The sequence below is a fragment of the Emys orbicularis genome, chromosome 2, assembly GCF_028017835.1.
Source record: "Emys orbicularis isolate rEmyOrb1 chromosome 2, rEmyOrb1.hap1, whole genome shotgun sequence".
Taxonomy (NCBI): domain Eukaryota; kingdom Metazoa; phylum Chordata; order Testudines; family Emydidae; genus Emys; species Emys orbicularis.
In genome coordinates this window covers 55,269,022-55,296,498 of record NC_088684.1, presented here as the reverse complement: position 1 = coordinate 55,296,498, position 27,477 = coordinate 55,269,022, and the positions used below count along the sequence as shown (strand labels likewise).

The 27,477-nt window shown below is 40.4% G+C and overlaps 1 protein-coding gene across 2 annotated transcripts in view; it reads left to right on the top strand.

Moving 5' to 3' along the window:
- Positions 1-27,477, top strand: part of ZFHX4 (zinc finger homeobox 4) — a 149,822-nt gene that overhangs the window by 3,451 nt on the left and 118,894 nt on the right. The window contains exon 2 of one of the 2 annotated variants that reach the window (XM_065399176.1): positions 267-691. In XM_065399176.1, the coding sequence (XP_065255248.1) occupies positions 267-691 (425 nt within the window). Of the gene's footprint in view, positions 1-188; positions 692-27,477 lie in introns of both variants that reach the window. The other variant, XM_065399175.1, reaches the window with a different exon arrangement.

Here is a 27,477-nt window from a genome sequence, read left to right as displayed (position 1 = left end):
AAGCTATCTGATGAGGGAATTTAGAAGTTGAAAGGGATGACTGTAATTGATCCTGATTCAATCCTATTACAGCTTTTTATAGTTTAAGCTCTAGAGAAAGCAAACTCCTTGTCAGGGCTTTATTTTACGGATTCCTTTGTGTGTGCTATGCTTTCTGGTCTCTACTTTCCCTTTTTTTCCCCCTGTAGTAAATAATGAGCTGCCGCCTGAAATCCGGCTTGCCAGTGGTCAGCTAATGGGTGATGACCTGTCCCTCCTTACTGCAGGAGAGCTGTCACCTTATATCAGTGACCCAGCACTGAAGCTATTCCAGTGTGCTGTTTGCAACAAATTCACCTCTGACAGCCTGGAGGCCCTAAGTGTGCATGTGAGCAGTGAACGCTCTCTCCCTGAAGAGGAGTGGAGGGCTGTAATTGGAGACATCTACCAGTGCAAGCTCTGTAACTACAACACTCAGCTCAAAGCCAACTTCCAGCTCCACTGCAAGACTGACAAACATATGCAGAAATATCAACTGGTGGCTCACATTAAAGAAGGGGGCAAAACTAATGAGTGGAGGCTGAAGTGTATTGCCATTGGCAACCCAGTTCACCTAAAATGTAATGCCTGTGACTACTACACCAACAGTGTGGATAAATTGCGCTTACATACTACCAATCACAGGCACGAGGCAGCCCTGAAACTATACAAGGTAAGCCAGTGACAGCAATTTAAGTTGCAACAAAATAGAGGAAATTAACTGTTTCAATGCTAGCAGAACGAGACTATGATTAATCAGCAAATTAAATGGTTATTGAATACATTTATAATCAAACAATAAAAAAAATTTCTGTGTAGGCAAGAAGTACTGCACCTGGAGAATTTTATAGATTTACCCTATGCCCCATTTAGTTTTCACTTGATTTGAACACAAAATGCATCACTAAATCCCTAAGTCAAAAATAACATTACCACATAATGTATGGCTACAGGGATTTTAAATCTATTTTATGATTATAACCACCTTTGTCAGCTACATTTTAATTGTAGACATTTTTTAAGCCACAGAAAGTAATGAATATTCCATGCCCTGTATAGGGAAAGAGGTGGTTTTCTGGCATAGAAATTTGTTTGCAACCATAGCCACACTGTTTTACATCAGTGTGTACAGTAAACATATGCACACACCACATTATTGCCAAGAGTATTCAAATGTAAACACTGTCCTCCTTTTGTCTGCCCTGCTTTTCCAAGCCAATAATGATTTTCACAAACATGAAAGGGTGTGGTGTAGATAAATATGTTAGTAGAATGGCAAATATATTTTTATCTTTACTGGAAAAAACTATGAAGATGTAATGAATACGTGGGAGTAATGAACGGCATTTATTACACAACTTGTCATGACTTTTTCCAAACCCTAATTACTGGGTAACTTATTTTCTACAGTATTTTCTACTGGACTGGCTTGATTGTGTTGGTTCATGTACAAAATATAACACATTCATTTCAAAGATGAATAACTTAGTAACTTATTAAAAACTTTGTCTAGAGGATATTAAAATTCAGAAAATATTGCAAACCATTAGTCACTGTAACAAGCTCTAAATGTGATTAGAAAATCCATTTTGCAAGTGTTACCTATTGATTTATACTAGAAATGTGTGATAACTAAACTATCAGGAGTCAACGGCTGATTACAGTACCTATGCTGTTTTTCTAATCGTATTGAAAATTTATACACACACAAAGAATGGAGGAAAAACTCAGCAGATCTTTAGTTTAGGCAAGAAATAATATTTCACTGGACTTCAACCAAGTTCAAATGTTAGTTTCTGAATTAACACAAGTTACAGAGGGGTAGCCATGTTAGTCTGGATCTGTAAAAAGCAACAGAGAGTCCTGTGGTACCTTTAAGGCTAATAGATGTATTGGAGCATAAGCTTTCGTGGGTGAATGCCCGCTTCGTCAGACGCATGAATTAACACAGTGTATGCAGTGCCATGGTAGCCGTGTTGGTCACAGGATATTAGCGAGACAAGGTGGGTGAGGTGATATCTTTTATTGGACCAAAAGAAGGTGGTATTGATATTACCTCACCCATCTTGCCTCTTTAATACAGTGAACACTGGTAAAAAAAAATATAGAAAAGGCCTTTTTTAACATGATGGCTGTAATGTCAGTGGTTTATACTGCAGACAAAATGAAGACCTTACATATGCATTAATAATACTATGGGGTCCATATCATCCTCCCATAACTCTAACTATTGTTATTAATTTAATTTAAAATGTACCCATCAATAGTTATAGGGAAAATGTTTCAGAAGTTCCTCAGTTCCATTTTCAAAAGTTCCAAATTGCTGAAGTCACTTTTAAAAATGGGACTTAGACTCCTAAATCACTTAGGTGCTTTAACTTTTTTTATCCCTTGGCATATATGCAGATTTGCAAGACAGAAATTGGATCCAATGCTCAAAACGAATCAGTCAAAACTAGCAAGCCACTCAAACTGACACTGTCCCCCTTCATCAGTGCAACCCACCTTCCCTGGAGAATTCCTGACCAAATAAATTTGACTTTGCAGCATGTCCTTCAGGACAGCAAATTCAGAGTCTTAAGGACAAAGAAAAGGGAGTGAGTTTCAGAATCTAGGCCTCCTCACTGAAAATGCCTTGCCACACATCCACTCCTTTTTCAACTTTTGTTTTGTTAGTCTGAGCAGTTCAGCTGATCATATCTGATTCAGTGAAGTACAAGGAAAGTGGCAGTCTTTAAAGTAGCCTGGACCTGAACCATTTAGGGTGAAATTTACCACAGTGCAGAGGGCCTGCACAAGGCCCTAAACATCACCAGAGTCAGGGCCTTATGTGGATCCTTTGCACTGGGGTTAATCCACCATTAGAGCTTCAAGGAGTTACAAAAGCATACATAGGAGAGAATAATCAATGTTGCCAATTCTTGCGATTGCATCACGAGTCTCCTGGCATTTGACATATTTCTTGAAGCCACAGTCCCTGGAGTCATGTGAGGAAGTGAGAGTTTTTGTTTTTTAAGGAAGTTTCTACCTCCTCCCTCTTGATTGCAAAGAAAAGCTTTGAAAAATAAATAAAAAGAACCTAGTAAAAAGAATAAAAAGAAATCTCATGAGTTTTCAGCTAGTCTTGTGATTTTTGGGGGCCCGACTTAGATATTTTTAAATGCTTGGGGTTGGCAACACTGGAACAGGTTCCTATGGATCAAAACATTCTTGTTTCATATTGTTTAAAATAATACATAATGCTCCTGATCCTACAGCTTCTTGCACATCCCCCAAGCAACTATTAGTGGTGGGTGTGTGATCAGGCTTTAGGGTGGAATTGTATGATATATTTCAAGTCTGTAAAGTTACCAGCTGGCAGAGCTGATAGTTTAGTCAAGTCCAGGTGAAGCAGTTGATAAATAGTTGTAAGCAAGCCGTTTTGAACTTTTTCTCTCTTGGTACATCAGATAAACTTTTAGAGTACCTAGGGAAAAACATGAATTTATATGAATAATAGACATTTTGTCTTGGGGTGATATCGAATTTTCTCAAATTGTGTTTTATATTCAAGTAGCTTCTCTAGCTCTTGTAAAATTAAGATGCTGTGAATATGGTTTAGTAATAAGAAACTTTAACACTAGAACCATATGAGAGTATAGAAAAAGGCACTATGATTTTGTTTCTTTGTTTTCTCAAGCCCTCAATTTTTTTTTTTTTTTTTTTTTATTTTAGTCACTTGTAATCTTTATTTAAATGCTATTGCTTGTGAGTTTTCTTTTTATAAATGTTGCCATAATAGCTTGATTTTTTGTTCTGGGCTTAACTGTTGATGGAATAAAAGGATAGGTCTTTGTAACCATAGCTTTTAAAACTACTAGGAACATCAGAGCTTCTCTGCTGAAGCTGTATAATTTTAGCCACTTTTAAAATTAAATTCTATATATGGCAAAGTAAAATCTTTAGCTGTTTTCTAAGTTATTAACTCACCTACCCTCCCCCCACCTCCCAAAACCCCACTCTTTTCAGTATCACAGTATTCAAGTGGTATTAGTAATGTGACTGCTAGGAACCAGAATAAAGACAGTTTTATCTTGAATGAACTCAGTTTGGGCTAAATGAAGTTCTGAAAGACTTACATTTGGAATTATGAAGCTTGGTATTAGAAAATTAAACCACAGAAGACATGAATTCTTTGCAGTATCCATCAAGAAGTGTTCAATAACTTTACAAGTAAATAGAAGAAGATTGTATAGCAACAAAGTGCATTTCCATCCTGCAGGAGTAAGAGTTAAACTTCTGCAGATTTAGAAAGCTGAGGTAGCACAGTGATCATTGTTGATGTAACATAACTATAATTATAACTGCTCTAAGGAAGCCATTTTGTATCTCAGTAAGATATCTTGGCATACAGTAGTTTTGAAGTAATTTTAATATGTAAACAGTAAAATTAGTTGTCCCATTGTATTGGTTGATGAGGAATGCTAATTAACTGAGATATTAACAAACATAGTCTAGAGCTAGCCAGATAATTTTGTAATTTCAGAAGAAAATGCTAAAATTAGTCTTAATATCTTCATTGGGAAATGTATTTTATGGCATATTTACCTCCCATTATTTTACATATATAGTTGTTTAGAGTTTAAGGGAACTTGACAAGCAGCAGTTAGCAGACAAATACTCAGCTGTGTGGAAACTACTTTGCTTTTCTCTTTATTGACAAAATATTGATTCATAACACTATTAATGCTATGATTGTCAGTTCAATTTGAATAGATCACTTTACCTCTCGTGTGCTGAAACAGCAAGGGTATTACTCGAAAGAAGAGAGTGACCTAATTCCAGTTTAAGAAGGTTAGAGGTTAAAGGTTAGCTCAAAAGCATCATCTGCCTAGCTGCTTAACTTTAAACTGATCAATTTAATGAAAATCTGTTTTACAGATGGTGTTTTAATGTCTTTGGCAGGATTTAGGCAGCTTTAACGTTAGACGTATGCTAGTAAAAATTATTTCGTTATTTGACCAGAACAACACCTATTCTTTTAAGTTTTAAGGTAGAAGGCATGTGGGATATGGTATTTTGGCAAAGGACCCAGAAGCAGAAAGTGTTGATGATCTTCCCATATGGGCTCAAAACCAGAATACCTTTATGTCTATTGCTAATGATGATTGAGGAAACAAACAAAGCTGAATTCATTTTTTACCATAAAACTTTACTTTGAATCCTTAAAAAAAATCAGCCAAAACTGTCTTTGGAAAAAGTCTTGTCTTCACTGCCTAAGGTAGCACTCTAATTTTTTTTAACATGGGTAGAGTGAGCTAATTATTTTTACTTTTATTACTTTTATTCCTTAACTATGTTTTGGTAGATTTGCATAATTCTTTCACTCTCGGAACACTGAAAGGAAGATATTTTAATTATACTATTTTTAATTATAATGAAACTAAGCTGACAGAGTTTAAAGATTATGTATGAGAGATTCCCCTAATAAACTGGGGTCAGTCCCTCAACTGGTATAAATCAGTACAGTTCCACTTGTACCAACTAAATATCTGGCCCCCTCTATTTTAGTTAAGATTATCAGTAAAGATTGAAAACCAATATTTATATCTAGTTGTCAAATATATGTAATTCAACAGGAATTTCTTGCAGGACTATTATGTCTTAAATGTGTAATTCACTAAAACTCCAACCCCTTTGCTGAAATTCATCTCAGTATTACACACAAAATCATTGCCTGCGTATAACAGTTTTAAAAGGAGTGCCCTTTCCTTTGACCTTCAAACTTATTTAAAAAAGAGGTTACAATGAGTCTTTGTTTTGCTCACAAATGAGCATAAACAGGTTTCTAAAGAATCCAATAAAATGAGATAATCACAAATGTATAACCTCACGTATTGAAAGGATGGAAGAACAAATGGGGCTTTTACTATATTTTATAGGATGGATTTATAGTCTATTCTTGGGTCACTTAGGGCCAAGAATTTTCATGGTCAGCTGAGTGGTCTTGCTAGCTAGCATCCTCTGGAGGAAATACAAATGCCATGCAGCACCTGCTCTTCAGCTGGGGTTGTACTTCTATGCTTTTTTAAAGCAAGGTGTCCACTTCTCTTCCAGTTCAAAGTCAAAAGCTTAAGTATTCTAGCTTTCCCCTGCATCTGTCATCAGTGAAGCAGAATAGTCTGTCTGGATTCCATAATACTGTTTGCATATTGGGATTTTAAATCAGCCAGAGATATTGAATGCATTGCTTGTCTCTATCATGAGCAAGGAGGCACAAATGGGATATAGTCCTTAGGTAACTTTTAGCGTTACAGTCCCCCAAGGAACATTACTTGGGTTTTCTCATTATCCTTGTTATGGATGAAAGCATCAGTCTTACGAATTAAAAACTGGGAGGAAGGGGGAGATGAAATGATGGGAAGGGTGGATTCAAAATGGGCCAACAACCTCGATCACTCAGTTTGCTTTATTCTGTTTGGCATGAAATGATGATACTTTCATCAGTTCGGAATTAACACAAAGTCACATTATTTTCATTTCAATAGACCTGCATCAACTTTGTAATTTAAAATCAAACATCCCAGATATGTGCCATTCCAATTATTGAACTGTCATTGTTCCGGTATGATGGTAAAAGAGGTCAGGAGATTGTGCGGCACTTATTTGCATAAAAATCATTGTGCAAAAGGAAATTGGAATGTCTGTACATCTGAGGAGCCAAAACATGTTTTGTTTAATCTTATTCTAGTCATTTGTTTAGGTGAAGGAAACTATTTTCAGAGATAAACAAAAGTTTATTCTTTTCTGTTGCTAAACACAAACCTCACTATGGAAAATATTTCACTTTTTATATTAATTTCAGATTTATGTTCACGCCAGGGTTGAAATGCTGTATGAAATTTAATTCCTATAGCTAGTTTTTTTTAGTAATTGTAATTCAAATTATTTTACTCACATGTACAAAGAAAAAACAAACATTGAAAAATAATTTGTGTAGTAGACTAATATATGTATGCATACTATATATACTTAATAGATAAGTACATTGATTAAAATGATCAAGTTATTAGCTAAATAGTAATTTTAAATCACTTTTTGCTTTAAATTAATGAAAGAAATTTAGTCCTGCACACGAACCTATTATTTCTAATATATATAAATATATAAAAAACATTTTTCAGTATGTTTACACATGTTGCCTGATTTTTCAGCTGTGCCCGCAATGCCCTCCAAAAATCACACCAATATAGTGTTCGGTTTTCAGTAAAGCAGAAAAGACACTCAAATGATTGCTTAGTGCATCCCCTGCACTTCCTGCGAAATTCAGGCCATGTCTACACTACTGGCTAAATCAGCACTGCTGCAATCAATGAAGTGGTGTTGATTTAGCGGGTCTGGTAAAGATACGTTAAATCAATGGGAGAGCATTCTCCCATCGATTCTGTACTCCATCTCCCCGAGAAGCATAAAGGAAGTTGGCAGGAGAGCATCTCCTATTGACACAGAGCAGTGTAGAGACCACGGTAAGTGGATCTAGCTGTGTCGACTTCAGTTACGTTATTCACGTAACTGAAATAGTGTAACTTAGATCGATTTACTATGGTAGGGTAGACCAGCCTTAATCTGAGCCTACTCCTACAAGGCTACTCCTTGACCATAACCTGTGCTAGGCCACTTAGGCACCACTTCCATTGTGAAGGTGGCTGCCCAGTGAATCATTCTCTACTCACCCCACATGCAGAGCAGGAAATGTGAGCATATTAGAGATGGAAAAGGCAATGTGTAAGGGATCAACCCTACTTACTCTGTATGCGGGACACACAAAATGTCTGCATAGCAGCTGTTTTGTGTGCCTGCAAGTTATTCTGGAGATGTATGTGATTATTTCTGACTGGGGTCCAAAACAGGGATGCACTGTACAGTACATATACAGGTATGTACACAAGTACATTACAGTTATGGACTTATCAGCCTCTCCTCATCAGCTTCACAACGTAGGTTTTTTTGTCATGTTTAACTACTTTTTGGTTTTGATTGGTGTTAGCTACTGTACTTCACAGGTGGCTTTTCTAACATTTACCAAAGTGTAGGGACTCTCTCCCACATTTAACCCTATTTTAACAGCTAAAACTAAAACCCTGGGGTCAAGGGAGATCTAATCTGATGAAACCCTCCCCATATGTAGAAGCTTCTTACTCTCTGCCTCCGATCTGGAGTTGGGGATAGTTGCCTGCTGTTAGGGAGGGTGCATCTCCTCCTAACCTGAGGAACCCTCCCCCAGCCCACACATTTGTTTATCTACCCATCCTGTTTAAGTGCTAGGATGGGGAGTAATGATGGGGCATACTATTGTGCCTACTAGGATTAAGCCCTGAGATTTCTAAAATGTGCAGGAATGTGTGTGTGTGAGAGACTGTCTAGATAATTATTCTGGTCATTTTTTACACATTTATTTTTGCCCCTACTAGCACAATAGTTCTTAACTTTTGTAAGTAACACTGTCAAAGAGCCTGATGCTGCCAGGTGCTCCGCTACCCCACCTCCTATTGGATTTAGCAGGAATTCAGCACATTGTAGGAGATGATGGGCATTTAGGAGAAGACCCTAAGAGTACCTGAATGGTTATAAAATAATAATTCTGGATAGTACAGTAAGTATGTAAACTACATCTAGATTTTCCATTAATATGTTAGAGAAGGCAGGTTATAATTTTTGTGCCTCAGGATAGACTGTTTCTTGGAACAGGAGACTTCATACAGTGAAATAGCACAGAATGACTCAGAGGTGCAGTGGTAGGTTTTCATGCTAATAAATAAAGAAAACTTAGGTTCAGTAAGAACCCTGGGACCTTCCCTTTGTGGACTGCCAAGAAGAAGCATGTCATGGAAATGACCCACTTGGTCTCCAGAGGGATGGAGCCAGCCTTGCTGTTTTACAGCCCACAGATACATAAAGCATCATCTAACATGGCCTCAGGGGAAGCTTCATGTGCTACCCTCCCTGTGGGAGGTAAGGTATTAAGATAATCTTTAGCTTTTAGAGGCAGGGGGCATTGAAGGAGACGAAAATGGAGCAAAGGTAGTCCCAGAATGATGAAGTGAGCGAATTCCCAAGCCTGGGGCATCCTGCCACAGCAACAACAAAAACAGAGAAAAACTGTTTTTTTTTTAACCAGGTGGAAAAAGTGTGAGCATTTCTATTTTCCCTGCTAAATTGTGCATTATTCGTGGGAGCCATAACTGATTATATACTTATAATCTGGTTTCAAGAATGAATATTTGATCTACTGTATTGGCTGAACTGATCTGATTAAAGAGTCATCCTTTCTCTGTTTGAAACTGTTGTATTTGAATATGATCAAGTTTTGTTCTTAATACAAGTAAAGCTTGTAAGGATTGCATTGTGATTGGCCCAGAGGCAATTACCCAAGGGTTCAGGGGGAGGGTGTGTTAGACTCTCTCCTTTCCCACAACAATCTCCATTTAATGGGCTATCCCAGTTTTAGTCCATGTGCTCCCCTGAAAGTCACCCCAAATGGAGCGGGAATATATGCTAACCACTCTCTGTGCTGAGCGTGGGGAGAGGAACACACTGCCCTAGCCTTAGGGGTAATGTGGGTGCTCACTCCTCCTACTTTTGTTGGAGCTCAGGGATGGTGTGTGCCCAAACTTTCTGGGAAAAAATTAATCTTCAGGCAGAGACAGCTCAAAAGATGTCTGTTTCAGAAAGTGCTGATCACGTAAACATAGGGGTATAACTGAAACTGTTCTGAAACCTTAGCTAAAACAAGGGCTACCAAGCATCTGCTGTAATACTCTGTACTTATATGTCTTGCTCCTATGCCCCTTGAGGGCAATGGGAGTCTTTCCATTGATTTCAGTGGGCTTTGGATCAGGCCCTTAGTATGTGTCACCCCAGGATCTCCAAACTGCTTTACAAAGGTAGGAAAGTGTTGTGTACATGGAGTACTGAAAAGTCCCAAGTTGCCCAAGTTCACACACTAAGTCAGATATTACTGGTATGATCTTGTGGTCCCAATGTTTAAATTCAGGGGTAGTGCTAGTACCAGTCCTAGTGGGTAAGTAGACATGGGCAATCATGCCAAGTTTGCTAATGAAGAAAGTACTCTCTGAACTATCAGTAGCTTGATGGTTCTATTGTTAGCAGATTGAGAACTAAGTCTAAGGAAGATCTCACTATTCCAACTCCTCAGGCCTGCTGTGATGGGAGCGTGAGAAAAAGATGCGCCTCTCGGAAGCAGAGCAACCCTAAGTGTCTTGGGGAGGAGGTTTTGCCAGTTACTGTTTTGTAAGCACTCCCCTTTGACATGTACAGTTAAGCGCTCCATGCATGAACAGCTACTGAAGGACTGGAAATGAGGACAATTGAAACTGTGACCAAAAGGCCAAACAGTAAGGGTCTGTGAAGGTACAGGTACATCCATGATTCAAAGCTTTTGATCCGAGAGGAAATCAGGATCCTTGTGGGATATATCTGAATTGGCTCATGTAGAATCAGCACTCGTGTACCTGAATCCACCTACCACAAAAACATTTTAAAATGATTTCACCAAGTTAGTGTCCTATAGATAGTCACTGTACAGACACATCACCACCCCTGTATGACTCCACAGATGTATCAGGTCAGATTCAGCCCTGCACAGGGACAGGGCAGGCTGCTTGCACCACCTACATTCAGGTTCTGACAGGTGCTACTGTAACCACCCACCACAAGCCAGAGCCACCTGAAGGTTCTCTGAGTTATGCTAGTGCTTCATTTGGCCCTTATGGATCATCCCATGTTTTCTCTGTCCCTTTTGTCTCTTGCCCTGGAATTCATTCTTCTCAGGCCTTTCTGCCCTTGGGCTGTTCTGAAAGAGCCCCTGAAACCCTCCCCTCCCTCTGGTGCTCCTGCAAAGACAGCTCTGCACCTGATGCACAGGCCCTTTGCATCAGTATGTTGTTTACCTGAAGAAAAGGGATGTGGAGGGCATAGGGCATAATGGATTGGGCCCGTTGTGAATGTCCTCCTGTTCCGCTGCCATTTTCTGCAGCAGAAGAGAGATTAAAAAGACTGGGACTGTTCAGCTTAGAAAAGAGACGACTAAGGGGGGATATGATAGAGGTCTATAAAATCATGAATGTTGTGGAGAAAGTGAATATGGAAGTGCTATTTACTCCTTCTCATAATACAAGAAGTAGGGGTCACCAAATGAAATTAATAGGCAACAGGTTTAAAACAAACAAAAGAAGTACTTCACACAACGCACAGTCAACCAGTGGAGCTCATTCCCAGGAGATGTTGTGAACGCCAAAGGTATAACTGGGTTTGAAAAAGAATTAGACAAATTCATGGAAGATGGGTCCATTAATGGCTTTTAGCCAAGATGATCAAGGACCCAATCCCTGCTCTGGGTGTCCCTAAACCTCTGTCTGCCAGAAGCTGGGAGTGGACAATGGGATGGATCACTCAAAATTGCCCTGTTCTGTTCATTCCCTCTGAAGCATCTGGCACTAGCAGATGACAGGACACTGTGCTAGATGGTCTATTGGTCTTACCAAGTATGGCTGCTCTGATCTTCTTAGAGCAAATGTCATAAGTAATTTACAATGCTTGAGTTTCCTTCATGTGTGGAACTCAAATGTTTAAGCAATTTGAATAAAAAATCCTCACAAGTTGTGAAACTGCTGCCTTTAAACAAGTGAGATTTAGCATTTTGGGGGAAACACTTGCAAGAGTGTTTCATTCACAAACAGTGAAACTGAATGCAGGCACAAGTAGAACTTTATTAAATCCTGTGCACTGCTCTGTCCATGCAGCTAAATTGCTTCCAGCCTAACTCCCCACATTCCCTAGTTTTCTGGTGTCCCCTCAATAGCGTAACAGTCCCTCCAGTGAACATGGGCCCTCAGATTCCTGTTCCACTGATCATGATACATCTCTGTTTTTACAAACATTTTAATCTAAACATTAATAACAAATAATTGATGCCCAGACCCCATCCCATGTCTCTTTTGCCAGAGATTGCTAGCACATGGCCGAGTTGTCTTTATCACAGATTTAGCTAGTTAGAGTCACTGGGATTGTTCTATGTCTGTCTCCCTGTCACCTGTCTCTGAGTCTAGTAAACTCACTCTCTGTGGACTCTCCTCCCTTCTTGTGGAGTTGGCTTCCAGATGGCTCTCTGTCTCTCTGTTCTCTGATGATCACCATAGGCTCTCTCTGGGTGTTTGTCAACTGGCTTGTAAATGCTTCTTGTTCCTTTGGTTCACTTGTCCCTTGTGTGTAGTGACTTCATCTGACTTGGATGCCCCTACACCTTTCATGACCCCCTTTAGTCGACTACTTTTGCTGTCTCTCCAATGCCTGGATCATCAAAGGAGTGCCTTTCTCTAGAGCCCATAGGTCCTTGGCTGACCTACTTTATTGTCTGCTTTCTCTGATTGTTGGCCATCTCATCTCGGCAGTGTCCCCTTCTTTCTGGCTGCAACAGACCTCCCCCTCATTGGTATCAGGGTTTTGGTCCTTTGTCTCATCAGTGTCTGTGCATGACTGTTTTGGCATCCTTGTGATGGGGTATTTCTGTGTGCCAAAAATGCTAACAAGGGGTCTGAACCACAAGAGACAGCCTTGTGTAACAGTCTCTTAGCTGTTTTCACAGCTGATTCCACCTTACTATTACTCTGTGGGTATGCTGGGGGGAAGGTATTGTGCAAATTCCTTGAATTCTTCCAAGGCAAATTGGCATCCTTTGTCAGCAAATACAGTGTCTAGAATGCCATAGCTCACGAAGCAGGTCTTCAGTTTGCCAATCACCAACTTGCTTCTTGTATCAGGCAGGGCATCAAACTACCAAAAATTTGAATAGTAGTGCACTGTAATCAGCTACTTCTTTTCCTTGAAGGTTAATAAGGCTTTGTCTTCACTACCCGCCGATCCGGCGGGTAGCAATCGGTTTATCGGGGATCGGCTTACCGCGTCTAGTGAAGACGCGGTAAAATCGATCCCTGATCGCTCTGCCGTCGACTCCGGAAATCCACCTCGGCAGGAGGCGGCAGCGGAGTCGGCGGCAGCGCGGCAGCGGTCGACTTTCCCGCGTCCTCACCGCTAGGTAAGCCGACCTAAAATACGCAACTTCAGCTACGGTATTCACGTAGCTGAAGTTGCGTATCTTAGGTCGGACCCCCGCTGTAGTGTAGACCTAGCCTAAGTCTGCTACCACCTTTCCCATGATGGGATGGGCAGCTCATGTGGTAAGAGTCTCTTTCTGCTGGTAGTTATCACATGACTGACAAGTGCAACATCCTTCTATCAAGGAGCAGAGTTCTGTACTCATTCCCATCTAATAAACACACTTCCCCCAGCTCGCTGATGCTGGGTATATATGTTCTGCTCAGGGTGTCAGCTAAAACCAGTAATTCTCCTGTACAATATCTTATCTCTCCCTGGTAGTGCTGGAGGTACATCAACATGTGCTGCAGTCTCCTTGGGGCACTAGGAAGGAGCTTTGCGATGATTGTCTCTAGGAGTTTGTGGTCTAATTGCTCTATTACTGGGTGGCTATAGGTGTACTAATGGAATTGCTCCACTCCAAATACCACAGCCAGAAGCTCTTTTTCTATTTGGATGTATCTCAGTTCAGTCTCTGACGGCTCTCCTGGCATAAGTTACTGGCTTCTCCTGCAAAAGAGGTACACCCAATCCTTTGTCCAGTGCATCACACTGGAGCAACAGTGGCTCTCCAAGCTGGTAGTACTGCAGGACAGGGGCATCCATTATCATTTGCTTCAGCATGTCAAATGCTTGTTGTTGGAGGCCTGCTCAGTCCCACTCAACATCCTGCCTCGTGAGCTGACATATGGGTTCTGCTATTGGAGCTTGGTGTGAAAGGAACTTGCACAGAAAATTTATCATTCCTCTGAGGTGTCTTTTACATCCACTGGAACTGGTATGTTTCTGACTTCCTTGATCTTGTTGGGATCTGCTTTCAGTTTCTTTGCTGTGAGCAGATGTCCGATGTATGTCATCTTGCTATCTGAGTCAAAAAAATTTTGGGCTGAGTTTTATGTTCTTGTCCCTGCTTCGCTGTAAGGTAACTTGTCATTTTCTGTCATGGTCTCATTCAGTTTCTGTATCATTGCTCCCTTCACTTAGAATGAGGATATCATTTGCAATTATTTTTACCCCAGGCAGCCTTCCCAGTATTTGGGTGAATCTTCTCTGGAACACCTCAGGTGCTGGGCTTATGCCCATTAGCATGTGCACCCATCTGCAGAGACCAAATGGTGTTGCCAAGTTCTCAGCAAGCTGGACTCTTTATCCAGTCTTATGTATCTTACATCATAGTCCATAAAGATTCTGGCTTTCTTATGTTCTTCCAAGATAACATCAATTGTGGGCTGTGGATAGTGGGATCTTTTCAATTCCCAGTTCAGTGGTTTTGGGTCTATGCAGATGAATAATTTGCCTGATGGCTTCTTTACCACCGCCATGCTACTTACCAAGGCTATACTGGCCTCTATAGGTGCTATGATATCCCTGCTCTGCAGACTTTCAAGCTCCTTGCATACTGGATTATGTAGTTCCACTGGAATTTTCATTTGTTTACCACACTGTGGAATCTACTTCTAGTTGCAGCTTTCCTTCAAGGCACGTGCCACCTTTGAAAACATTCCCATAAGCTTTAAAATTGTCTCCATTGTCCATGGGACACTCCCTTTTACTTCTTGCATTGAAGCTATAAAATTCTGATGCTGAACCCTGATTAGATCCAGGGCTTGTATGGCTGTGGCTGTAGGGGTCTGTGATTGTGACTGTCCACCACCACTGTTATTTTTTCGGTGAGTTACTATGAGGTCATATTTTCCTAGAGGGTGAGCATTATGCCGTCATTGCACATTATTAGATTGTGCCTGCTCTTTGTAATGGGTGTGTTCAAGTCCAGTTTCCCTGAGGAATCACATTGCAGGAGATCCTGTTATCCGGCTCGAGTTGCACAGGGTAATTCCCTATTAACACTGTTGCATGCACGAAGGTTGTTGTTGTCCCTTGTTGCTTTCTTCTCCCAACAGCTTGAACCTGATACACTGCCAGATGCAAGGAGAGAGTTGGGACATCATCACCCCCATGTGATGTGCCCTCCCTCTCTTGTATATGTCTGAATCTTTCTGAGACTTTCCTTTGCTCTTGCACAACCTGCTAAAATGGTTTAACTTACTACATTCTTGCAACACTGCCTTATTGCAGGGCACTTCTCCTTTACCTACTCGTGCTGTCTCACAGAGCAAATGCATGTCACTATGGGTCTGGCTACCTGCTCTCCTTTGCTGTTGTTTCACTGAATGTGTTGTGCCTCCAAGGGCTTTAATCCTTTCTCTTGAGGCTTCTGCTGCATGCCCATGTCTAAGCATCCCAAGTGTCACAGACTATCCTGTCCCGAATAAAGGATTCTGTCCCAAAATTGCATGTAATAGCCATTGTGTGTAAAGCTGTACATAGGGGTCTATGTCCTCTCCTTTGGATTGGTCTCTAGTGAGAACTTGTGTCACTCCACAGTTTCATTCTGCTTTGGGAAGAAACAGGTTCCCTGCTGTGAGGTATGAGGCAGTGGTGAGCTTCATTGGGGTGTAGATCTCTCTGCCTTGTTCCCCAGTCAAATAAAATAATAGCTTTACTTTCCTGCTGTTGTTTTCCTCCTGCATGGCCAGGTGTGTGTGTGCAGCTCGAACTCCTCCTTTCACCAGCTCCATCCCTGGGCTAGGTTTGGATCTGCAAAATCCAGGGTGCCGGGGGACTTCAGACCGAGTTCCATGGCTCTGGCTATCCAGTGTTGCACTTCAGAGAATTTGCAGCTCAGATGTTTTCCCCCATGTTTCATTCTCAGAGGGTGAAGCTGAATGCATGTCAAATTGAACAAGTGGAATTTTATTAAACCCTGTGCACTGCTCTGTCCATGTGGCTGTGTTGCTTCCAGCCTAACTCTCTATGTTCCCTGTTCCACTGGTGTCCCATCAATAACAGTCTCTCCGTGGAACATGGGCCCTCTGAGTCCAGTTGCACTGATCATGACGTAATGAGTTCTTCTTTCTAGGAGTGAGTTTGTTATTCTACAGCAGTTCTACTGGCTTTGTAAGGTCAGTTGTGGTCTAAGGGTTTGAAACTAGGATCCAGAAGAATAGGCTGAATTCTCCACTGACTTGCTGTGTGACCTTGGGCAACTGATTTAACCTCTCTGTGTTTCAGCTAACCCCTCTGTAAAAACGGTGTAATAAAGCTTATCTATCTTTGTAAAGCACTTTATGACCTGCAGATGAAAAGCCTGTTAATGTCTTAAGTATTAGTACTAGGTATTATTTTGGTGATGGTGGTGAAAGGAGTTTGGTAATCTAGTAATAAAAAACATTGAAATCTCGCGGTGCAGTGTTCAAGCCTTTATCCCAACTCCCTCAGCTCTTGGGCCTTGCAGAGAAAGCTTGAGCTTTCTCTCTGTCCCACAAGGCTGTTGTCTGCCTTCTCAACAGGAATTAAATTACTCTCCCTTTTTGTCCTCTGGCCTGCTGGTTACCCTATTAGCACTAGCAGGGCTGGCTCTGGCTTTCTGGCCGCCCCAAGCAAAAAAAATAAAATAAAAAACCGCGGCGGCCAGAACAGCAAAAAAAAAAAAAGCCGCGGCGCAGCCGGAGCCAGGGTGCAGGGGGGCTCCCTGCCCTGCAGATGTGCCCTGGCTAGCGGGGGCAGAGGAAGGGAGCGGGGGGGAGACAGAGAAGGGGGGTGGCCAGGGCTTCAGCAGGGCGCTGCCACGCGGCCCCTCTCGCCGTGCCCTCTGCCGGGAGGGCTCCGCACCGCTCCGGTCAGCTGGGAGGGAAGGACGCAGGCTGCCCTGCCGGGCTTGCTGCAGGGCGCTCCTGTCCTCCACGCCACTGCCCCCTACAGGGCGGCCGGAGCGGAACAACAACAACAAAAAAGCGGCCGTGCCGCCCTAGGATTGGGCAGAATGCTGCCTCCTACAAGCTGCCGCCCCAAGCACCAGCTTGCTCGGCTGGTGCCTGGAGCCGGCCCTGAGCACTAGTGAGCAGGCTCAATCAGTAGCTGGGAAGGTAGAGTCTGGCCTTGTGGGAAAGAGATGGCTGACTTTCAGCGAGTCCTGAGTTGAGGATAGAGTCACTTCCTAATCCATTTGCTGTTCTTGATGAGCCTTGTGAATACTACCATATTCTCCCTCTCTTGATGAGCCTAATGAATACTACTTCATTCTCCCTGTATGTAAATCTGCTAGAGTGGCTGTTGCTGAGATAAGGGAGGTGAAGACAGGGTCCTGAGATGCTCTCACCCTAGAGAACTCTAGTAAGTCAGACATTGTCCAAGAACAGAGTTGGGGAGGAACAAGGTCTCACTGCATGGATACAGGCGTCTTGCAGAATAAACTTCTCACACCTGGGGTGGGTGGTGGGAGGATGGTGAAGATGTAGGTGAGGGCTTTTAAAAGTGCCTGAGCATTCACTGAATTTAAAACTATGTGTGTTTGTGTATACGCGCTACTGGTCGTGTGACCATCTCCTGCTATAACACTATACAAATGTGTGTATAATATAGGGTCAGTAGCACCTGCTATAGTAAAGGCAGGATTCCAATTTTCATTCTTATTTCTCTTTCTCAGTTTCTCATTACTTTTTCAAAAATACTCTTCTGGGGGTGAAATTTCAAATGCTTAGTCTGACTACAAAGGCAATTCTCCCTTCTCTCTTTTTCGGAGGAGCTGTTTGTGTTATCTGAGCATGGGGCCAGGGGGGGAGGGGGGAATACTTTCCCCACCTGCTCTGATCAGAAATCTAGTGCTCTGAGAGCTAAAGAAGTGCTAAAGCTAAAACATTCAAACTTAGCATGATTTGTATATCTCAATGAGACCTAAAAAACAAGCCAGGTTTGGAGAAAATTCATTATGATCATGGTAAGCAGGCAATTTCCTGAATATGCCGTATAATTTTGATCCATATTTGCTTCAGGCTATGTTCTTTAAGGATGCCCCAGTGATGGATATCCAGCTTCACTGGCAAAGTCACTAAATCTTGTAAATGCCGCAGACCAAATATTAAGCATTTTATAAGGTCTGTTAAGAATGTCCCCATCAGGGCAGTAGTCATAGAGCAGGGGTGAAAGCTGCCTAGAGGCAGGATCAAAGAACGAACAAGCTAGGTACATAGTAATTGTCATACCACATCAAATGATATCACTGGTCCATCCAGTCCAGTATCCTGAAACTAGACTGGTCAATACCAGATGCTTCTGAGGAAAGTGCAAGAAGCCCCATACTGGACAAATGTGGAATAACCTCATAAGGGAAGCTTCTACCTATTCCCAATCAGTTTTAAATTGGCTTGCTCCCTAATGTATGAGTGTGTACACCCACTATGACTTTTAAAAATCTGATCTTTATATAACTCTAGATGTTCTTATCTATATGAATGTCTGATTTGTGAATGCCACACACCCATAAGCCTCAATGATATCTAGTGGTGATGAGTTCCACCAGTTAATTAGGAGTTGTATAAACAAAATTTCCTTTTACCAGTTTTAAGTGTGTTGCCTATCCATGTCATTCATTACAGTGTTCTTATATCATGAAGAAAGGAAGAACAGGTGCTCCTCCTCCCACTATCTACACTATTCATTATTGTATATATGTCATTATATCCCTGGTAGTTTTTCTCTTCCATAAACTAAACAGTCCCAATCTTTTCAATCTTCTTTCTTAGGGAAGTTTTTGCATGTCTTTGATAACTTTGATCACCCATCTCTGAAGTGCTCGTACTTGTGCTAAATCCTTCCTGAAATAGGGTGATGAGAACTAAATATGCTATTCCGAATGAGGGTGTGCTACTGATGTATATGAAAACATTATAATAATATGACTAGTATTTTCCTGTCCTATCCCTTATGCATCCTAAAATTTTATTGGCTTTTTTTACTACAACTGCACACTGAGCTGCACATCTTTATTTTGTCTTCCACTGCATATCTTTTTTCTGTCCATAACAAAGCCTGGGTCGTCTTGAGTGGTTATGGTTAATTTAGAACCCAGTAATGAGTATGAGTAGTTCAAATTATTCTTTCCACCAAGTATTATCTTGCAGTTGTCAACAGTGAATGTCATCTGCTGTTGTGCTTCCCATTCAGCTTCTTTCTGAAGTTCCTGATTTGTTCCTTATCCGGTTTTGACTAATCCAAATTATTTTGTGTCTTCTGCAAGATGTCACCCTAGTGTTCACCCATTTTTCAGAACATTAATAAACACGTCCATCCTAGTATGGAATTTTCGGGTACCCAACTATTAAGCTTCTATCATGGTGTAAATGCACCATTTACTCCTACTCCCAGCCAGTTTCTGATCGATGACCATATTTCACCTCTCACTCCACAACTCCCTAAAAGCCTTTTGTGAAGGACTTTGCCAAAGATTTTTTGAAAGTGCAAATAAATTGTCACCTGGTTCTCCTTTGTCCATTATTTTGCTGACATGCCTAAAGAATTCTAGTAGAGTAGAAATGCATGATTTTCTTCTGTGTAAGCAGTGCTGGTTTGTACATATGCTACCATGATCAGCAATGTGTTTTTATAATTCTGTTTTTAATTATTGTTTCATCCAGTGTACCTGGTATTGAAATAAGGCATGCCAAATTGCCAATCTATAATTTCCAGGATTTCTTCTTCCTACTCCCCCCTTCTTTTTCAATAAGCATGCAGTTTTGGCATGGCAGTTGATTTTAATGAGATTGCCTACTTTTGTTACAGCTCAGCCACTTCACTCTGAAATTCCTTCAGAACTCTTGGGTGTTTTATACCATCCAATCCTGATGATTTGTTGCTTTTTAATATGTCAGTTTGTTCCCTGGTGATCCAGCAGTCTCATCAAATATCTAGCAAGATTCCTGCTTCTGATACACTGAAATAATTTCTTGTTACCCAAAAATATAAAGAACAAGTATTACTTTTCATATTTCCAGGTACGCTTAATTTCCATTTGGCATGTTACTTCTGTAGTTTATTTTATTTTCTGTTGGCTTCAATAGGGTTAGAGGTTTCATTTTCTGAAGACTACCTCCATAGCCTGAGTAACCTCTTGCCCCATGGCATTTAGCTTACTATTCTTGTTTTTTCTTGCATTCCTCCTTCTTTTTGTTTAAAGGTATTCATGCCTTCTGTGAATCTGGTATGCTTAAATTCTAGGGCTTAAGCAGGCACAATTTATAACACCCCCAAGCCAAATAGTTTTGGATATTGTTTTCTTTAAAAAAGAGGACACTTAAATATAAAAAGTTAGACTACAATGAAATGTTGAGTGAAAATTGAAGCATAATTTTTGTAGCTTCTCAACAGTCTTAAGACCCCAATTTTGCATTCAGCTCTGCAAGAACACAGGGTTCTGCCCATTAGTACCAGGCCCGACTGTAAGTAAGATTGCTCCTGGTGTACATTGTTAACATGGCAACTGTGACTCAGTTACATTGAAAATGTAGATTCATTTATGCAAACAGTGGTCTCTCTTGATTTGCGCATCCACACTTTTTGCATCATAACTGAAGTATTAGCACAAATATTGGCAGTTGGATAACTTTTAGCTGCTTAACTTTGTAGGAGAAAGTTATTTTGCTGGTGGAAAAAAGAATGGATGCAATTCTGCATGCACAAATTGCCCCTGCATAAAAGAGAGCAAGACTGAGGCCTGGCTGAAAACTCAGGTCATGTAGTGCACACTTTTATAGAGCTGTTTATGCAGTTCATAGTAAACCTTAGTATGTTATTGATTATTATTAATGTATATCGTGAAATGCAGATATGATGTCCAGTGCACCTGAATAAACATTGTGGGAGCAACATTAACATCTAGAATTTTCTTACTTCACAGTACTTGACACTGTAACCTCTCACATTAAGGTTTCGGAGAAAAAAAAAGTGCAGTGTAGCTCTGTTAATATTGTGGAGTAATCTAATACAAAAATTATAATGCCAAGATCCCTCCTCTAATGTTAATGTGAAATTAAGGATGAACTAGTAACCACTGAAAAGTCAGGAAACTCCTGATTCTGATACGTGAGTACATACACTAAATCAATAGTACTTTGCACTGGTGTGTGTGTTGTATTTACTTATCAAATGTTCAATACTCACAGGCAGATGAGTGATAGAGAAGTATTGAAACTGAAGAAATTACAGGCCTGATTTTCAGAAGTGCTGAGTACCCACAGCTCCCACTGACTTCAGCTGAAGTTGTGTGTGTTCAACATCACTCAAAAATCAGGCTTTCTGTGGTTTGTCGAAGGTCACTCAGTTCTCTGCAGTAACCACTAGACTCTTTAGTTACGCAGCATGGTTAACTGGATATACTATATATAAAAACACACACAACAGATGAATTAATACTTTTCTGTCTATATGGATTCTTATACCATACTCACTACCTAGTATCTGAGTGCCTTCCAGTAGTCCATTGAGCAACATGACTGTCACATGTTGTTTGTTCTGTCGTGCTACTGAAATGTTACTTTTGAACCCTGTAATATAGCTTATCAGTCAGAATGAAAGAGGCATGTGAACGTTTTTAGATGTATGTATTTACTACCTACGTTGGCTGTATTACAAACAATAACTCTCTGAGCATTTTTTTCATAAAATTAGCTATAGCTGTAAAATCTTTTCCAGATTTGTTTTGTAGTAAATCAAGATACATACCTTTTTATTTTTTATTTATTTATTTTTTCTGTTCTACCATTCTAGTTAAAGATTTGTTAATACTTCTACAGGGTGTTTTCAGCCGATCAAAACTTGTAGCAGTTTGCTTGTGTTTGAAACTGTTCTTTTACTCACTGGAGCAAACATGAAACAGAACTTTTACACAAAAAATGTATTTGCTCATTCTTTATCTGTATTCACTTAGGTCACAAGGCTGCAGATTCTAAGCCCTGCTCTGCTCCCTTTGTTTCACTGAGGGGAAAAAAAGAATTGGTTACTTCTTGTAAGTCCTCTCCTGGGGAATACCCTGCTGTAAAGGAGTTCCAAATCAAACTCTCACATTGCTTCTCCCCCAGCAGCAGAGGGTGTATCAGAAGAGGGGCAAAGAAGGACAGTGGCTGAAGCATGCTTAAATTTCTCCTACTGGAGTGAAATCCATCCATGGTAGCCCTGACTTGGGCAGTGCCAGTGTTACAGGGCTACTGTGTTAATGCAGATCTAGTGGCTTTCAATACTCTGCACAGCTAGCACAGAAAGCCTGTGGCCATTGTTGCAAACCATGGGGTTCACTGCAGCCTTACATGCTGACCCCTAATTGAAGGTAGGTTTCACCTCTCCCACATTCATCCTGGATGGTGCCCAATTGCTCTGTGTTGGTGGAGAGGATTTTACTCTTGATAAGTGCAGTGGTTCCCAAACTGTGGTTTACAGAGAACTGGTTGATCATATGGAGCTGGTTTTTCTCGCCTCCCCTCCCCCCCCCGCAACTAAATCACATTAAAGGAAGCTAAAAATAGATTTAAAACTTTTCTAACATTACTTTTCCAGGGGGACTGTTTGCTAAGTGCCACAGGGACGATGTTCAGTTGCCAGTGACTTGATCATGGTCCATGAGACAATGTCTCTATTATGATGTAGGCCACAGAATGACATTTTAACTGATTGCTTTTTTGTTTTCTGTATGATTTGCTTTACGATTTTTTAAAAAATATTCATTTCCTGTTAAAACAAGAACTTTGTTCAGTGTGATGGAAAGAGAGAGGGCCAAACCTATCCCTGGTGTAATGCCACTGATATGAATGACATTGTACCAGGAATGGATTTAGCCCAGGGAGTTTTCCAAAATGACTGTGTTTCTCAGCTCTGTCAACTGGCTGGGGCATGGGACTTCTGTGGTTTGACTACTGTGGTTTCTCACTACTATGAGACATTATCCAATTCAAAAAGTTCTGTTACTTGGGAAATTTCTTATTCAAAGTGATGGTGTTTCTCTCCCTTAGTTTATTTTTAGGGTTTTCCATTTGTTTCTGGTGTTCTAATGAATAGTAACAGGGAGAGAAAATAAAAGGGTGTAAAAAGTTTGCATGGGTTGAAATGTTGGGTTTTGTTTTCCTTCATTGAAGCCACATTTTGATTACACCAGTGTATAATTTGAAATATTTTTGTGTTTATTCTAAGTATCTTACTGTGGCCCCAAATAAGCCACAACATAGTGATACCCATGTGATAGATTGTGAAACCATGTGCTAAAATACATTTACCATGTACCTTTGACCACCACCTCAGCTGCACTCTGCCCCTAATCTGCCTCCTCCTGGATTATGGCACACTTCCAAGCATCTTTCAAATAACTGGTCTTTTTTCTCACACACACACACAAAAACAACCTAACAGAAATATTTCCTCTCTTCCCTCAAACATGAAATTTCACTCCAAAATTCCAACTCCTTAGCCTCACTTTCAGGGCTTTGCACAATGTCACCCTTGCCTACAACCCTGTCTCATAGAACCTCATTTGCTTACTACACACTGCATGTACTTACCACCTCACAAAAATTTCATCTTCTGCTCTCACTCACATCTCTACATGTTCATTTTCACACCGACCTCTATGCCCAGCCATCTTCCTTTTCTCCAACTCCAAAACTCACTTCTTTTTTTTGCTGTCTTCCTGCCAATAACTATTCTTTTGCTCTCTCTCATTTATTTGTGTGTGCGCATAAAATTTATAAATGTATGCATTTATAATTACATTATGATGTCATGTGGGATAAAGGTTTTTTTGTCATGTATTTGAGATAGCCCTGTTATTTATGAGTAGTAATCAGTCGTGCCAGTCATCCCAGAGGAAACCATCATGTGTTCTGAAACTGCTGCATATTTTACAGGGAAAGTATTTTAGAGAGTTCTTAAAAGTGTATTGATACTATTTTTTCACATACAAAGCCAAGCTCCATTAATACCTAGGGAAAGAAAAGTTATGACTAATACATTTTAGAAACCTCTACATTTTTTCCCTATAATAGCTTTTCCATACATTATAATGTTGCAGTTTTAAAGTCTGAGATATCAGGGCTAAAAGCAACTGCTGTGTACCCTGTTGGAAAGCTGAAAATCTCCTATTTCCATAAAATCCTGTTTCCAGCTCTGCAGGATCACAAGCCTAACCCATCACTGGTATGGTGCCCATCCTGGGAATAGGCCCAGTGTAATTTGAAAGGAAAGTGCTCCATTTGAGGAAAAAGAAGGAAAACATCTCTGGCAGTTTGTTTTTAACAACAAAAAATAAATAAATAATGGCAGCTGTTTTAAACTGTTTAGATTTGGGGCATCAATAGCAAATGCCCTTGGAGATAGTTTTGGGACCTGATCCCAAATGCAGTCAAGCCAGTAGAAAGACTCGTTGACTACAGTGGACTTTGGATCAGGCCCTTAGTGGGCAGAGAGTGGGATGACAAAGGTTCAAGATTGACTATTTATCGCATGGATATCATTACAAGATATGTGGTGTGTGCTGCCATAGCACATGGAATGAGATTCTGTGCTGTGCCTCTAAGAACCCACAGCCCAGGAGGCAGAGAGGCCCTTCCAATTTTGAGCTGTGCTGGGCGCTGAAGTGGGCCCCTGGTATCCTTAGGTAGCCTGGGGTGGGAAGGCTGTCTAAATTATGGCAGCCCTTCCTGGCTGCCTCTGGGCAACAACATTACCTAGAATTTCTGCAGCACAATGCCCAGTGCCCATACATCCCTCCCGTTCTAGCCCCTCCTTGGCACAACCCCTACACCAGGGCTTGAAAGGGTTCTCAGAAGACAGCCTCTGACCATCTTCCCCAGCTTCTGCACTGGGGGAGTTCTCCATTAGAGCTCATTTACACCATTCTAGCCCTCTTACTTGGTGTCCAGAGCCACTGTGGGAGTGAAAATCTCCTCCATGACACATGACCCTAAGAGCTTGCCATGCATTTTCAAAATGAAGGGTGAAGTTCTGGCCCTGTTGAAGTTAATGTCAAAGCTCTCAGTAATTTCAAGGGGCCCAGGATTATCACTGAGGTGTTTAAAATCTTGGCTGCAGTATATAAAATTAATTGTATGTGTATGCAATATGTATATATACACACACACATACATTTTATACCCACATAATAAGTGTGTCCATGAATATATAAAGTGTGTGTGTGTGTGTGTGTGTTTAAACCAAGTGATGTGCAGGTATCTAGAGAGAGAATAAAATTAAACTGTTTTGGTAATGATAAAATATTAGGAGAATTAAATGGGAAAATTATTAGTAAAGTGACTATTAAAAATATTCCACTCTGCTTAATCAAGTATCTTCCTTATTTGTGGAAGGGTGGCATTTTTCCTATTTATGTCAGCTCTCACCTGCAAATGTTTTACATTATAAAACTTTTATAGAACAGAGTAAAACATTGTAAAGCATAAGGACTGATAATCTGAAGGCATAATATTTTGGGCTAACTTCTTACATCATTTTTCATAGATATAATGAGAAATTTTACTTGAAATCGCCAAGTCACAGAGAGATGACCATTTTAACACTCTCAGACATTATATCAGGTTAGCATGCTCTCTGATTGACATGGAGTGCATGCTGTATAATTGCAAGCCTGCTTCTCTTAGTGCCTTGAAGATTAAATTTTTTAATGTCCCAATATTAATAACCAGATGTGATCTTCTTCCTGCCCAAGGGTCAAGCTAGCTGGCCAGGTCAGCCTATTTGTCTGTGTGCATGGACTGTGAAGTCTATTCAGAATGACAGGTGTGGGAAGGGGGGTAGGGTGTTAACCTTAGGACCACCAAAGGGTCTTCTCCCAGCTGGGAACAAAAACGAGCAGGAGCTTCTGCCTTTTTCAGTACTCCTGGGATTTTAACCAACTGAACAAAAAATGATGCACTGCTGAAGAAATGCTCTTCACAACTGATACATAATTTAAGACGTTCTGTTACAAACTGACTGACACATATGTGTGATTTCATTTGATCTCAGCCCAATTATGTGAACTTAGTTAATATTTTTACATGAGTACTATTTGTGTGCTACTTTTTACATTCATTTTGTATCAAAATGACATTCAATTGCTGGGCTTTGAGGATTCAGTCTCCTCCAAAATAACCCTGACTTCTTAAAAGAAGGGCATTAAAACACTGTCAGTGAAGATTAAGTGTATTGTGCATCCCTGCTACCACATAGAGAAGTATTTTGTTGTGGCTAGCATGTTATATTTCAGTTAAATGTATATAATAAAATCATTTACCTCTCCCTCTCGCTTTTTGCTAGGTAAATTTTTTTCAAAAGAAGCAGCTATTTGTTTCCTAATTGATTTTCTGCGTTAGTTGTTCATTGAATAGATAAGTAGTGCCTGTGATATTTGATTACAGAGCCAGGCACCCATTTAACCTTCCGCTCTTTCCTGGCCAGGATTTCAAATACAATACAACGTACCTCCCTTAGGCTCAGTAGGATTAGACTGCTAGCAGTAATCCCTGATGCTATGAAATAGACCTGATAGAACTTCAACTCACTTGTTCAGGATTATGCTCATGAATTTCAGCTCATCTGGTTGCATTAACTCTTTGGGAACATATGTGGATTACACTATGAGTAAAAGTAATAAATATATAAACTGTAGCCTGCTAATGAGTTTTAAATAGTTCACTCTTATTTACTGACCCAGCTCTAAAGTTCATGTTGAAATGAAAATGGATTTTGTAGTATAAATCCTCATCGTTTGTTCCTTTAACTACTAGTGTTCAGAAATCATCTACAGTACAATAATTGCTTTAAATAGTTGGTCTTAATTTGTGCATTGACTTTTCAAAAAGGAGTCTATAATGAATTTTAGTGCTCAAGAGAGGCTTGAAAACCCTGAAAACTGAAGGCTTCAATCCACAGAACAGTACAACACAGGCAGCATCAATATGAAGTGCCCCATTGTTATGCCTCAAACATGTTCTGAGCTGAAATTAGAGGCAAGAGGGGAGATAATTCTTACCTGGGGTATCAGTTTTTGGCCTTTCTGCTGACAGCAAAAACACTACTATAATGATGATTTTTATCATTTAGGCACTTGTTCACCCAAAAGTAGACTGCGAGCGCCAACTTGTTTCTGATAGGCCACCAAAGAGCTGTCAGATGGTAACGACTTTCAGTCACTACTGATCTGAACTACATTTGAATCGGTGACCTGTATTTAAATGCTGATTTAAAAGTAGAGTGGCCAAAGCACTGTAGGGAATGACCCTGTACTGTCGGGGGGTGGACTAGATCATTTCCATCTCTAATTTCTGTGAGCCTATAAGCAGTGATGAAAAATATCCTGTGCTATTACTAGTCCTTTAAGCTATCCAACCTCTAGTGCATAGACACTTTAAGTATTCGTATGGACAACTAACTATTAATTATTGAAATAAATGTTTGTTTGATTTAGAATATTTCAAATCAGTGGTAGTTAAA